The sequence below is a fragment of the Mycetomoellerius zeteki genome, unplaced genomic scaffold (genome assembly GCF_001594055.1).
Source record: "Mycetomoellerius zeteki isolate Tzet28-1 unplaced genomic scaffold, Tzet1.0 scaffold87, whole genome shotgun sequence".
Taxonomy (NCBI): Eukaryota; Metazoa; Arthropoda; class Insecta; order Hymenoptera; family Formicidae; genus Mycetomoellerius; species Mycetomoellerius zeteki.
This window is the reverse complement of record NW_017257903.1, coordinates 386,341-402,734: the sequence shown is the minus strand read 5'-3', so window position 1 is coordinate 402,734 and position 16,394 is coordinate 386,341. Positions and strand designations below refer to the sequence as shown.

The 16,394-nt window shown below is 30.3% G+C and overlaps 3 protein-coding genes across 3 annotated transcripts; all 3 read right to left on the bottom strand.

Moving 5' to 3' along the window:
* Positions 1 to 8: 8 nt before the first annotated feature.
* Positions 9 to 3,634, bottom strand: LOC108730246 (odorant receptor 22c; the record flags this gene model as incomplete). Its single annotated transcript, XM_018459816.1, has 6 exons — positions 3,629 to 3,634; positions 3,009 to 3,456; positions 2,418 to 2,565; positions 2,208 to 2,307; positions 383 to 493; positions 9 to 119 (listed from the first exon to the last, which is right to left on the bottom strand). Coding segments are annotated over exons 1-6 (924 nt in total), but the record flags the coding sequence as incomplete, so codon positions are not given.
* A 1,886-nt stretch (positions 3,635 to 5,520) lies between these two features.
* Positions 5,521 to 13,273, bottom strand: LOC108730256 (odorant receptor 4). Its single transcript, XM_018459832.1, has 8 exons — positions 13,175 to 13,273; positions 12,116 to 12,271; positions 9,469 to 9,922; positions 8,880 to 9,186; positions 8,349 to 8,448; positions 6,021 to 6,140; positions 5,719 to 5,874; positions 5,521 to 5,594 (listed from the first exon to the last, which is right to left on the bottom strand). The coding sequence occupies exons 1-8, from the start codon at positions 13,271 to 13,273 to the stop codon at positions 5,544 to 5,546; spliced, it is 1,443 nt and encodes a 480-aa protein (XP_018315334.1). The 3' UTR covers positions 5,521 to 5,543.
* Positions 13,274 to 13,386: 113 nt separating this feature from the next.
* Positions 13,387 to 14,282, bottom strand: LOC108730245 (uncharacterized). Its single transcript, XM_018459815.1, has 2 exons — positions 13,967 to 14,282; positions 13,387 to 13,556 (listed from the first exon to the last, which is right to left on the bottom strand). The coding sequence occupies exons 1-2, from the start codon at positions 14,280 to 14,282 to the stop codon at positions 13,387 to 13,389; spliced, it is 486 nt and encodes a 161-aa protein (XP_018315317.1).
* Positions 14,283 to 16,394: the final 2,112 nt, after the last annotated feature.

Here is a 16,394-nt window from a genome sequence, read left to right as displayed (position 1 = left end):
CCGGCAGTTAAATACAGCATAACTTGGCCCCGAATCATGCAAATTAGCAGACATTTCTTACAACTGAGTGACATTTCGTACCAATTGCATTCATAGTATGCATCTTGCACACTTATACACTAAACACAAAACAATCGAATATTAAGCATTTAATATGAAAATTGCGATAAAAATTCTTGTTATTAGTAATGTCATACAAAATTTGTTCCTCTGTATAACATTTATAGGTTTGTTCGCGTTGTTGCTTGAAATCTCAAAAAATGTTTACACTTTAAACAAAATAAATATATGTTTGGACGTTGAAAAGAGAAAAAGCGAAAATGCTGAATGTAAAAAGTGTAACACGAACAAACCTATTGTTTATTGCTCCTCCCAACAATACCTGTTGAGTTAGTTGGTCACCAATCAAACAATATCCGAAGAGCATGACAAGCGCAATAATAGCAAAAAAAATAAAAGTGCAGCAGGTGGCTATTTCTGACACATCCAAGTTCTAAAAAGTATAAAATATCACGAGATTGCATATATATATATAATAATGTATATATGTATATTATACATGTCTGATAAAACTAGCTTCCAAAGAGGCAAAATGGATTAAAAAACTAAAAAGAAAAGTCTTGTACCATTTTGCATTTTTTGTATTAGTTAACAAGTTATTAATTTATAAAAATAGCCAAATTTACCCGGTCTACCGCCAAATGCAAGCGCGCGACGATCTAAGATCATCCAGCGAGTTAATGCCAATTCGCTTGTAAACAACGTGCCTAAAGGACGTGCTTCTTTCTGGGGGTGCGTTCCACTAAACGTTCGCAACGCTCCCGTGTATAATTTCATCCTTGTCTAATATTTGATGAGATATACAAGAAGGATGACATGATACTTGCGAGCCTTAAGTGGAACGCATCTTGGGCGATCTTATATTGCCGCGCGCTTGCATTTGGCGGTAGGTTGAGCAAATTTGGAAATTTTCATAAATTAATAACTCATTAACTAATGCGATAAATGCAAAATGGTACAGAACTTTTTTACTCAGTTTAGTCCATTCTGTCCCTATACGAGAGTTTTATCTGTTAATTATTTCACATCCTGTATATATAGGACGTTCTATAACATCCAATTATAATTTTGTTGTTTATTTAACATTTAAAATTAATTTTATCTTAACAAAAAATTTAGCATGTTTGAACTCTCTATATTGATAAGAATTAGTAATGGCTCTTGCACACACATTGGACGCGGAAACGCTTGCCGCGCGGCAAAATATGACGCGGTAGCCAACCCAGTGAGAAATGATAATGGAATCGACATCAAATCGATGTCGATTCGACGTCGAAATTATCAAATCAACGTTGATTCGATGTTGATTCGATATCGATTCCATTATCATTTCTCACTGGGAATAAGTTTACAGCTCCTAACGCATGTTCATTGGTTACCGCGTCGCATTTTGCCGTGCGTTAAGCTTTTCTGGTTCCAATGTGCAGGAGCCATAACAGAGGACATTGGATAGCTGAATACCATCCTTGTTCGATTGTGCAGTTGTTCAGGAAAAGAAAACGAGAGATGCGGTTATCTTTCTCGTTTTAATACATCCTCATAAAGAGAAATTAATGGCGAATTCGGCACACATGCACTGACTCCGCTCTAGAGCTGCCCTGACATGGTGCGAGTGTAGAACTACTTTAGTGCTATGCCAAATTGCACTGTCAGAAACGTCAGTGCAACATTTTTTGAACTCGTTTAGTTCATTCGGTTGGTCCGAATATAAATTCAGCACTTCTGGGTCAGTTTTCATTTGCCGAATACGATAATCTTAACGTACTGATACAGAGCGTACAAGCCGAATACGTGACACTGAAAAAGTTCGCACTCATTGCGCACTAGTGCGATCTGCTGAATTCCTGCTATAAAGCCGGAATCAGACTATGCATTGAAGATTGAGATTGAAGATTGAAAGATTGAAATTTGACCAATCAAAATAGAAGCTAAAATCCCTTGGTCCTCATTGGTTAAATTTCAATTTTCATTCTTCAATCTCGATCTTCAATGCGTAGTCTGATTCCAGCCTAAGTGTAATGCAAGTGAACGTGGAGGCCATCTTAAAATATTTTTTTTTTTTATCACAAGTTTATATTCTACTCACTAACATTTGATATCGCTAAATTAAACTTTTCATAATAATAATATTTAATAATATGACATACCATTATGACATAATACAATGAGATAGCCAGTACAACACTGTTGCCAACGAGTTCATCCAAAAGAATCAAATTGAAAGTATTGTCCACGGACTTCGCCATCCTTCAATCACCATAATATTTCCGCCAGCATTATATATACACAAAGAATAAAGAAGCAAATTAAACAAAGAGATCTACTATGTGATGAATATATGATTGTTATATTCCTACCATATTATTTTGAGATGCATTCGAACGAAGCTACGAATTCTGTCTACTATCATGGTTTGCGAGTATTCTTTAATATGTCTAATGCGATATGCCAAAATGGACAACTCGCCGCAAATGTGAAATACTAAGATAACCATCAGGCAAATCGCTGCCATGTGACATACAGAAAAATAAATCATTGGAAATAGATAGAGATACATCAATATGTATGTATGAGTATTGCTGATATCGAAAAATGGATGAATTCTATAGGGTAACATGAAAGACTTCGTATTGTTTCGTGGTGCTGAAAAAAGATGACAGAACGAAGAAATGTTGACAAAAATAGACGAAAAACAAATTTTTCTTTGAAGAAAGTACATTGATAACAATTAACATATTTGAACAATATAGAGTAACTTTTTTCTATAATTTTACAGTGACAGATTGATTAATAATAAAATAATGAGACAATATATGTGATGTAAATCTTTATTTATTATACATACAGTATATGTATATATTATGATTTCTTTATATATATATTTATTATATAGATACAATATGTTTAAATTTATAATAATTAGCAAAAGAAAGTTTGATTTTACATACCTTGATTAAAAGTCAAGAGATACACAAGCGGTCTAAGATACAACAGTACGACCGTGATGAACATGCCAACAATTGAGCCATAGGAGAATATCTTGGATATAAAATTGTAATTATAGTAAATCCTTTCCTCTTCCAAATTCTCGAATTTGCGTTCAACCATATCCTTTTTTATTACATGAATTACGAGTTTTAGCAAATTACTGCAGCGTATCAGCCACAAGAATGAGAACGTCATGGAATAAGCTATCGTTTCCACGAGATTCATCACCATCAGCTCCAAATTACCAAAAGCATCGTAAAAATCGACATACGCCATAATGAGATAAAGAGTGAAATGCGAGATATAAATCGCGAAACGGATGTATGTTTGTTTGAACGGCCATATTCCTCCGATGGAAAAGATCCGTTCTAAATGAACAAATAAATCTTCGATACGGTCGACTTCGTTCTGTAATATTACATTCAGAATAAAAATTGTTGAAAGTGATATAACATTGGTTAAATTACGTAGGTACTAAAGGAAATATATTACTACAATTATATTATACGATCAGTATCACAAACGCAGAGAAACTGTCTTCTCCGGCGAAATGTTTCGTAATAGAATATTAACTTCTTACTTTCATAGCAAATCGAGTTGTAGGTTTTCATCAACAGATTGTCTGCGCGGACTGTGATGTTCATTTCGTCGAATCAGACTTTTGCCGCGATTATCCATGCATGCAACGGTCGAAACATATAACATCTAGATTAGACTAATGTTTGTCTAATGCTTATCATTTCGCTATTTTAGATTCTATACACTTGATATATTATAATAAGCGATCTGCTATCAAGTTATTATTAGCCAGCACTTTTCCTAGCGCAATAATTATCTTACCGTCTCATGAAAAGCCTCTCCTTTGATTCATCTTAGATTCTAACAATAAGCTTCTATTTTTTTGTATCTGGTATAATGTAGAAAAATTGCAGCGATTGTAATACATATGATACAGAGAATAGTTAAACTTTTCAATGTTTCTAATAAATTCTCAATAATATTATTAGTGTAATCGTCTTCGCGTGCTGCGCAAATCCGTCGTATTAACTGACGTCCCCGAAGAAACAGTAACTGTATAGCATTATAAGCAACATGGCAAAATCACGCTACCTGTTAAATAGAAAAAGGTAACGTTCAGTGTAGCTTGAGTCCTTAAGTCTAAAAATATTTATGTAAAATTGATTTTTAAAATCAAGAAGTAAAATATTCATAGAAATAGAGATACTACATCGCATTTCGACATCTACATATATTTCTATATTATTTATTATAATATAAAGCTTATTTATTGTAAATATATTATTTATTGTAAATATATAAGTACATTTGAGCAACTTAATATCAAAAAAATTAATGATCTTAGACACAAAAGAACTGATTGTTGGTCACTGATATTTGCAAAAATATCTTCGGCATGTGATTATACTTGTAATAAAGTTTTTCTTCCGGAAGCTTCGTAGACAATGTTGGTCAAGAAGGTTCGAATAGGAATAGTCTGTGACAACGAACTGTCCTTGTTGAGTGAAATCATCAATTTTTATAGTTGAATGACATCCAGCATATCATGGATCTTCTTTACATCTTCAGTGAAGCAAAATATTCTGTTTGAACAAGCGACGAATAAGTCACGTTACGACGAAGTGATCAGAGTCTGCCAAATAAGAGTCAGACATATAGACTTCGTATCTTCATTACGACTGTGGGGATGAAAGAGACATTTGAGCCAAAATCAACCTAGCACAAGCGATCTATAATAATATCGATACTTACCTGCTAGACGATCCCCTCTTCGTGGATTCGCACGTCAGCAGACATCTCGTCGACAAGTGCATCTGCAGTATTTAAAGGTGAGAGTGGCACGGTGCAGCAAAATATTCATATTGTGATGAACAAGAAAATGTTTGCAATTTTACAATTTTTCTATGATTGTTTGTCAAGTTTCACTTAACCAATTATTAATATTTTTTAATTGCTTTACTTTAAATAACTTGATAATTATGATCGACTTGTGAATAATGAAGTTCTTTGATTGCAAATCATTTTGGATGATAACCTCTGAATGCATTTACCTCAGATACGTAACAGTAATAATAATAGTAAAAATATGTTAGAGATGGTTCGAGATTATATAAGATGATACTAAATTGAGCGATCTTTTTTAAATTTATAATATATACAAATCAATTGAAGAGTATTAATTGTGCAATACTTATGTAAAAATTTTTTATTTACATATAACAGCAAACGATATTTTAAATAAGGAACTTATTTTTATGTATAAAATTTGTTTTAAAATAAATATATATTTTACATAAAAGAACAATATTAAAAATAAAAATATTATATAAAAACAATTTACAGTTTTTGATAACAATAATGCTTCTTTTTCTCTTCTCACTCTTTATTATAAATTATACATTTATTTCTATTTGAGCATGTTCAATTTATAAATTATTTTTGCACACGCTTCCAAAAATTATTGCTCTTCAATGATGTTATAAGAGAGAACGTAATACTGATAAATATCCCATGGATGTTTTCAAAACCTGTTAAAATAATTTATTTCTGAACAATGTTTTCGTGTTCTTATATTAACAGCGACGATATTTAAAATGTTCAAAGTTAAGTGAAGCCTTTTTATTTAAAAAATTTTACAAATTATCAGCTTACGTCAGTTAAAGTGCTGAGGCAAAACATGGTAAATTTTCCAGCTATCAGGCAGAGGGGTTTCTGCGATCTTGCCATGCATAATATTAGCATTCGCGCATTGTTCTTTGACATGTCATACCAACGGCAATTATAAAACGCTTCACACACTTTAGCACTCTGTGGAAAGATTATTTACACTATGAAAAAAATAATAAAAAATCGTGCATAAATATCAAACACAAATTTTATTATGTATATTATTTTATATGCATATTATATATAGCTCTTTTTTAATTTCCATCTTATCTTTCATAAAACATTACCTCTGTCAAAAGATTCTCGCCGATAGTACAATGAGCATAAAGTATAAGCAGGACTAAGAATATGAATATAAAGAATTTCACCAAAAGTGCAACAACTCCTGTCTCACCCTTAGAAAGATTCTATTCACATAAAATTGAAAATTAAAAGGTTAATAATAAATTGTAATTAAAAATATAGTGAAAACACTTAACCAATAATATTTAAAAAAAATTCTCAAATCACTTTTTATCTTCGAATTTTTTATTGCAAAATACAAATATACATATGTGTAAAAATAGATTATCTTACTAATAAAAGTATCAATGCTACAAACTGATTCTTTTTGCATAATATTATTTTAACTAAAGTTGTGATATGCGAATTTATTTTTACGTATATATATATATATATACACATAAATATATATATATGTAAAAATAAATTCGCATATATATGTATATATATATCAGGCCTGCAGCCGAATTGCACATTTCGACCTATTTTGCCTATCGTCATCTCCACTCCTTTTGTTTGATAGCATTTAGATCGTGTGCGGAGACATAAAACGCCCGAACCCAGGGATGATGTTAGCCATAACTCATACAGGGCATTATAGAGTTATAGGACTTTGAAACATATTGCCTTACATTCACTGTTTATAAATTTTTATTATTATAATTATAATTATTATTATGATGTTAGAAATTCAATTTATTTATTAAAAATAATTTTTTCAATATTTTTCAGTATGCAAATTTAATTAACATACATGTTCTATTTTGAAATACGTGTTACTTTTGAATTTCTAACATCGTAATAATAATAATAATAAAAATTTAACAGTGAATATGAGGCAATATGTTTCAAAGCCCTATAGTGCCCTGTATGAGTTACGGTTAATATCATCCCTAAGTTGTAGACTTAATATATATATACAGCATACCCTCAAATTCGCTAAAATACATAGCAAGAAAATTTTCGAAAAATTAAATAAAAAACGTTATTTCTATATTTTAATTTTAAGTAATAGTTTCTTAGATACAATTAAAGGTTTTAATATGGCCAATTACAGACTACATTTCGATAGTCCATCTGTGAGTATTAAAGCTAGTCTACATAGAAATCGTGAATAGTCGTAGCATCTCGAATTGTAAAAAATTGATCAGTCCTAGTCGAATATTCTCCTTATATTTGATTGTAATTGGTCAATTTCCTACGATTTAAAACTCCACGACTCCTATGTAAAGGTGCCGTTACATGCAAGCGTCGAGCGTCTGCGCAGAAGATTACTGCTAATTACTGCGCAGAAGTTTGAATCTCCAGACTCCTGCGTAATAAGGCCTGTTCTTTTTGGCTGAACTTTTGCACCAGTTCATCTTTCTTCCTTTTTTCTCCAGAAGGAAAGAAGAGGAAGAAAAACGAACTGGTGCAGAAGTTCAGCCAAAAAGAACAGGCCTATAATCTTCTGCACAGCCTTTTGATGCAAAATGGTAAATTATGAGAGGTTATGTTCTGATATACATTACTATCCTAACATATAATGCTGAAAATTTATATTTATTTACATTATATAGTGTAAACTACAAGATTCCACTATTAGTGTATCTTGTACATTAAAGTCAATTTCAGTAAAATTATTAAACATATCACTGCGCAAGCTCTGACGCTCGACACTTGACGCTGCCATGTAAAGGCACCTTAACGTTTAGTGAACGCACTGAAGAGCGCGCGCACCTAGAGAAAGGTTTCTTTGATTTAAAGAAATGTTTCTTTGCAATGCGGTTAAAGAAAAAATTTTTTAATTTGAACTTCATTTTATTTAAATAAATTTTAAATAAAGCGCCGTTTGTATTATTGTTTTAATTCTTATTAATTATATTATATCTTCAATTTAAATATTGTTTTTTTATGGTCCGTAGCCCTTCTAAATACTTTTATTATTAATTTAAATTAATTTTTTTATTTAATTTCAAAAAATGATGTTCAAATCAAAGAAATAACGTTCATATAAAAAAATTTTTTCTTTAACAGAGTATAGCAAAAAAAACATTTCTTTGAATTGAAAAAACCTTTTTCTGGGTGCGCGGCTTATCAGTGCACACTACCGCACGTATGTCTGATCATGGACATGAGGATAAAAATTACTTAAAATACAAATTTATAATTACTTTTAACTTAATTTTATGAGAAAGATACTGCTATATTATTTTGAGTCGCAAATTTTGGGACACCCAAATATATATATCAAAACAAAAATTTATGCCATTTAATTATATCATAATCGTTTTCAAATACATAAATGTATCAAACATTATGCTTATGTAATCATTATTACAATATCAACTTACCGTTAACATTTGATAACCGAGGATGCTTACGAGACAAGTAGCTCCTAAAAGATGCGCCAGCAATGTTGCACTAAATGCTTTTCCTATTATCTTTCCCATTCTGAAAAAATCCAAGTTATATAAATGTAATTTATTTAAATAAAAGTTGCTAATAACAGAAGTTTATTTCAAATTTTAATTGGTAAGGTAAACAGCTCTAACAAGAAAATACAACCCAATATTCTCTTTTATTTTATGTATAATACGCTTTGGATATGTTAAAATATAGACAAAAATAAAAGACAATTTTATTACACAGATTTTTTTTATATACAAAGCTTAAGTCAGAGGGGGACACTTAGTTGCGTTTCCCTTGTAAGTAAAGAATCGAAAAAAATAAATAATTTATCTAACAAAAATCTTTATTTTAGGCAAAGTGAAAAAGCTTAAATTTGTTTAGTTTTAATTAAAATGCGAAACTAAAGGAGAGCTTTTAAAAATACATGCACTTAACTCTTAATTAAAGCTTCCGCGTCATTTGAATGAGCTCACCGTAATAATCGTACATGCATGAGCATCACATGTCGCATCTCAGGTCCACAATCACAGACTTCGGTATCTATATTGTTAATGCGCAAAGCAAGAACCGACATTTGACCGCAAATGTGAAAGACGAGGGTAATCATAATACAGTCAGCGGTGCTTTGTCCAAAAGCACTGATGAAGGCAAACGGCATTTGCCAGGCGTATGTAATCGTGTACGTACGCATATTCTCAATCGCGTACAACACATGAAAGCGATAAGGCAATAGGTAAATTATTTGAGTCACGTTTTCCTTGGTCACTATTTCGGGTAGTCCTGAGAAAAGGTTCAACAGTGATGTTAATACTAGCTTTTAAAAAAATCATATTTAATAAAATTTCTACCTTTGGCATATTTTTCAAACTCAAGGAGATACGTAGATTTTGAAAACTTGAAGATAAAAAAAAATATTCATCATAAAACATGAAAACTCGTTCTGTAAAATCAAGTCATAATAAAAATGCGGAATTGCCGGTTAACGAGACTTTATTTGTTTCACATATTTCACATAATTCTTCTAAATACGTCGGGTTCAAGTTATATAAAAAAGCAACTCACCTCCATTCCCGAGAATAATAAGAATCGGAGTCAAATAGTATGATGAAGCCGTTATCGTGACAAACACCATCATCAGCTTAAAAAAGATCCTCGACTTAGCATAGTAAGTGACGAATGTTTTAATTTCTTCGGCGGTTTTATAATTTGCCTTATCAAAATCCTTCATGGCCTCCGTTATGACTTCACCAATTTCATCGTTATATAACCTTAGCGTACTCATTCGCACAAATATTTGAACAAATGCTATGCTCTCTGTCAAATTCATGATCACGTGCTCAAAATCACCGATGTAAAGAAAGAAGTCCAGATACTCCAGAATCAAGAGCAAAGCGAAGTAGCCAAAATTAATCGAGAAGATAAGATCGTTGGATTGAAAAGGCCAAAGACCCAGCGTCGACATTAGCCGTTTGTTCCAAGATAACACCTTGGCCGCACGATCTAAGTCTTTTTGATCCTCAAAAAAATATTTAAAAATCTTTGTGATTAATCGTTAAATAATGTAATAACAAATAATGTATAATTCTTCATGACGTTTTGTAACAATGAAAAAAATCGGCAGCTGATCACCTGCATCGCGTGTTACGTTGTTCTTTCCTCGAGAGCTCGCATGAAACTGTACCGAATATACGAACGTAACAGTCCAAGTAATCTCTGTTTTCATGCTTAGAGCTGTCTATAGAATCTGGGATAGAAGCACTCAGATTATAGGACAGGTAATAACTGCGCCCAAAATTAATGTATGAATTGCATATAAGTGTGTTACTGAACCCACCTGTGCTTTTCATCCAAAGTAAAATTGAGCATGATTGGTACTTCATCGATGCAGAATTGTACGATTATAAACAAAAGTTGCTATCAGTTCGTTCTAGACTGCGTGTACAAAAAATTCAGCTTCACGAATATTGTGTAGTGTAACTGTAATTGCAATCTCGGAACACTAATTTTTCCATCATGATAAAAAATGGAAAGAATATGTATATTTTAGATTATTTAGTTAAATATTTAACGGATATTTCAATACACTCAAAACGATTTCAAGGCATAAACAAAGAAATGCACTTTACTTACAAATAAAAATTAAAATTTTAATTCCTAGAAAAATAGCCATAAATTATACAATTATTTTTGTTTTATCATTTTATTACGATTTTTAGGATTTTATATACCTATGTAATACGATGATATAAACATTGTAACTCAAAATATAAATTGAGCGCATATTTTTGAATGTCTTGCTCTATCTACTATCTCTACAAAATCGTTCAATATTGTGAATTCTATTCTTTAATAATAAAAACAAATTTAGTATAATAATAATTTTCTCATATTCCTTCATAACATAATGGTACGCAGCATCGATAAATACGCCAAAGAAGTTTTGATAACCTGCATCAGGATACAGAGTGATCTATTATAAACTTTCCATTCAAGTATCTCCCGAATTATTTGTTATTCGACAAAAAGTTTCAAGTAAAATCTACTTCAGAGATATCTTCAGCTAGGAAAAATGTGTATTCATTATAAGATGTCCCCCTTGAATAAGAGTAAGTTTTACTTGAAATATTTTTTCGAATAACGAATTGTTCGAAAGAAAATTACATAGAAAGATTATAATGAATAATCCTCTTATGTATGTATAATATTATATAGATTTGTATTAATAAAAATTTTATTGATTGAAAGATATTGAAAAAGCTTAATTGAAAAGCTTTGTATGCAGAGGATGGCGCATGAAATGTCGCACAATTTAATTATTTCATTAAAATTATACTTGTGGAGTATCTGTTTTTTAACTGTGTAAATAATTTTATACTTCGTTTAAGTTAATCATTTATTGTCCGCCATTTCACTAATTGATGTGTACTTTTTTATTTCCGTCCAATTCCGATTCGTGATACCACATCTATAATAACATAGTTTCCACGAAGTGGAAATTTCTCATAAAAAAACTGATACTCCACAACAATAGTTTTAGTGAGGTAATTAAATGGTATGATATTTCGGATGCTATCTTGTGTAATATAATCATTAATAAACAAGTATTGGATTGTCTAATAATTTTCTTGTGTTTAACGGAAGTAATGCGGTAACATCAAATAATGTCACTAATAAAACAATGTTTATTTATATTTATATTTCATAGTAAACATTTTATGAAAGGTGACGTTTTAATGTGCTTTAAAAAAATTTACTAATTGACATGAGTTTTGAGCATTTGGCAGCTTTGAACATGGGAAACAAGAATAAGTATTTTCTGCATATTATGCTGTTTTACTTCCACAAAGGAAAAAATGTTGCACGAAACCATAAAACGACATAAAAAAAAAGAAATTTTAATTTAAAAGCAGCAATGAATAAAATAAAACGGTATGTGCTGAAAATATTTATTTTTGTTGTTTATATTCAAATAACTCTTAAATGCTCAAAACTCAATCAATCTTAGCAAATTTTTTGTTGAATACGCGTTGAAATGTCATATTTTACAAAAAGTTTACTATAAATGTGATTAAATATTTACTAGTGACATTATTTAATGTTAACCATATCTTCTAAAAAATAGAAGGAAATTGTTCGTCAACCCAATATTAAATCTATTTGATAAATTGCATTTTTTATTACTTTTACTAATAAAGATAAACGCACTTACGTCTGTAAAACTGTTTAAAGAAAATATATAAAATCTTCCGGCTGTTAAATAGAGTATAACTTGGCCACGAATCATACATATTAATAGGCATTTCCTGAAACTGAGCGGCATCTGGTACCAATTGCATTGATAATACGCATTCTGCACGCTTATGCACTAAACACAAAATAGTTGCATAATAAACATTCAATATAAAAATTGCGAAAGAAATCCTTATCATTAATAACTAGACACCGGATTTTTATGCAAATATTTTTTGCAGCATACACAAAATATGCAAATTTGTATAAATATGCAAAGATGCACAAATAAATATATATTTTTAGAATGCTTTTTTAATAAAACAAATTTCTATTTTGATATTACTTATTAATCTGCTTTCTAAAAAAATATGAAATTGCATAAGAATCTGATGTCTGTTAATAACATAAGACAAAAGGGGTTTTTCCCTCTGTCAGGCGTTAATTATTCCTTTTTAATGATACCTGTTGAGCTAGTTGTTCACCAATCAAGCAATATCCAAAGAGCATAACGAGCGCAGTAATAGCGAAAAATATAAAAGTGAAGCAGGTTGGTATTTCTGAAATATCCAAGTTCTGAAAGACGTAAAGTTATTTACAAGGTCACATATACAGAATGCTCTATAACTTTTAATTATAATATTTCAATTATGATATTTTAATAATTTTTTAAACAATTGAAATATATTTCTTCTTAACAAAAATTTTGGCATATGCGTGTCTCTTTGAACGCAAGAAAACCGCATTAGTGAGAGATGGCACTGGAGAGTTCAATGCTTTCCTTTGTGCTATTGTGCAGTTGGCAGAGAGAAGGAAAGAGAAAAACAGAGGAAGCGATTGCTTTTTTTGTTTTTAGATAGAAATTTTAATAAAATTCTATAGAAAAAAATCAAGAAGTATAATATCAAGTATATATATAAACGTTATAAATATTTTATAATACAATTAATAACAAATAATAACAATTTCTATCGACCAGCACTTGACATTGCTAAATTAGATCTTTCGTAATAATGATAATCAATAATATGTGACATACCATCATGACATAATACAATGAAATAGCCAATACAACACTATTGCCGAAGAGTTCATCCAGAAGAATCAAATTAAAAATATTGTCCACGGATTTCGCCATCCTTCAGTCATCATGATGTTTCGACAACATAATACACGAAAGGAATGAAAAAGCAAATTTAGCTGAGACTAACTACTATACAATACTATTATACACTATTAATAGTAATATTCTTACCGTATTATCTTGAGATGCATTCGAACGATATTACGAAATCTGTGTACTAACATGATTTGCGAGTTTTCTTCAACATGTCTGATACGATATGACAAAATGGCTAATTCGCCGCAAATATGAAACACTAAGACAATCACCAGACATATCGCTGCCATATGACAAATAGCTATGTAAATCATTGGAAATAAATACAAATACATCAATGTGTACGTACGAAGATTAGTAATATCGAAAAACGTATGGATTCTATACGGTAACGTAAATGATTCCGTACTGTTACGTAATTCTGAAAGAATTAAGATCAGAGAACAAAGAAACATTAATATCAAAGAAATTTATTTGTTCGAATTTTATTTCAAGCAAAATACTTGTAAAGCACAGAGTCTCTTCTATGATTATGCAATGATTGCAGAATATATAGTCACTTCTATAATTATATAGAGATTGGTCAATATTAAAATAATGCAATGTGATTTAAATATTCCTCTATATTTTAGATATACTGTCTATATTATAGATACAATAGATTTATATTTATAATAATTAGTGCGAAAAGGTTCAATAATTTCCACATACCTTGATTAGTAATTGCGAGGTACATAAGCGGTCTAAAATAAAGTAATAAGGTTGTGACGAGCATGCCAACGTTTGAACCATATGTGAATATTTTAGATATGCGATTGTAGTTGTAGTAAATTATTTCTTCCTCAGAATTCTCAAACTTGTGTTCTGCTATATCCTTTTTCATTTCATCAATTACGATCTTCAGTAAATTATTGGAGTGTATCAGCCACACTATCGAAAATGTCATGGCGTGAACTATCGTTTCCACGAGACTCATCACCATCAGTTCCAAATTACCAAAAACGTTGTAAAACTCGGTAAACGCCATGATGAAATAATGGATGTAATACGTGATATAAATTGAAAAACGGACGTACGACTGCTCGGATGGCCATATTCCTCCGACGGAAAAGATCCGTTCCAAATAAACAAATAAATCTTCAATATAGTCTTTATTCTGTAATATTATATTTTAAATAAAAGTTGTTGATACGACGTCGGTTTTAAATAATGTATTAAAAGAACAGTTAGATAAGTTACGATACGTAATTAATATCAAACGCAGAATAGTTTTTTCTTTTTGGCTACGGAATATCTTTCTCGAAAGAGTATTAATTTCTTACACTCATGGCAAATCGAGTTGTAGTTTTTCATCAACCGATCGTCCGCGATTGTGATTTGTTTTCTTCCAAACCAAACTTGTGCATTATTACGTTAATTCATATGCGTGACAGTCGAACAAATAATATCTGGATATTTGTATAGTACCAATTTTGTCATTTTGCTATTTTGCTATTTTAAAATTCTGTACATTTGATAACATAACAACTTAATAATCAGTCTGCTATTAAGTTGTTATTAGCTATCATTTTTCTTGGTGCACTAATTATCTTACAGTCTTTCATACAATAAAAAACAATGCTACTCTTTTATTTTTCTTTCATTTACATGTCTTCTATTTCTCTATATTCGGCACATCGTAGAAAAACTACAGCAATCGCAATAAATATGATGTAGATAGTTATTAAACTTTTTAATGCTCTCAAAATTACAAAATTGTTTAATTTAGTCAACCAATAAATAATATTGTCAACCTATTCGTCTTCATCTATACGCAAAACACTATTTAATAAGATTATTCTGTGCTTTTCTGTCACTTCGAGTATTCTGATTGAAACAATTGAGGTTTGATCTTAGATGTGTTGCATTCTATCATTCTATAATCATTAGACAAGTGTGGTGGTATCTAATAATAGTTATCCTAGATATTATATTAGATATTATATTAGATATTACTAATCTTGCATTGCTCATGTTAAACTTATTAAATTGAATACATTTTGTATCCGATATTGTATATTGTTCTGTCATTTCTTTTTAATTCTTTTCTATGTTAAAAACATAATTTTTTTTTAAGTATTTAAGAATCTAGTTTAAGTTGTTCACTGTAAACAAAATTTAATAACACAGAGTGTCCGTAAAAAATATATTAGATTTGTGCTATGCGAACAATATTGGTAAGATTAAAACAATACAGGATTATATATAAAATGCAATTATATCTGTTATTTGGTGTGCGAAATCTGTTTCCTGAGAATTAATTATTATTAATCTAAAAGTGTGATAGCAAAAACAGGTGTGTAAAATTATAACACATAATCGTTTTTAAAATTGATTCTAAAACTGGAATGTGTTATTACATATGTATCTTACTTTCATATTAAATTAGTTGAATAACTTTATACTTTCTTACGATGTACATTTAAAACTGAAACAGTTAAAAAAAAATTGTCTACGATATGCCTATAGTCGATCGATATCATCGATGATCCATCATTACAATGCAATTGTAATTTGAATCGAAAATGTTCACATAATAGTTGCTTCAGTTTGTGCAACATTATTCACATTATACATCTATTATCTTACTTCTCAGTACAATGAAAACAGCCATGTGCCCGATGGCCATGTCGAAAACTTATTTGCTAATTATTTTTGTTTGGCAGTTGAGACGAGTTCTACTGTCTAAAACTAAGAAAAAAACTTAGCGTAGCATGAAAATCAGTTTTTACAAAAAACTCGCTAATTACAAACTTTAAGAAATAGAAAAAAGTTCAGAGAAAGAGAGAGAGAGAGAGAGAGAGAGACTGCAGACTATAACTCTATTCAGTGTATCTTGGAATATTGTACTGTTCAAATCGAGTATGTGCATTTAAAGAAAACATACTGACTACATACAGAAAAAATACTAATTTTAATATTTATTTGAATAATTCTATGTATCTGAAGACACTGTAATGTCTCGGCGTTAAGACATGTTATTTATTTAAATAAATGTTTACTTACGATTAGTGCTATTAAAAAGAATTTGTGTCCAGATTTAATAAAATTTTCTTCAGTGTATCATTAGTTATTTAAAAATATTTTATTAGATTGACTG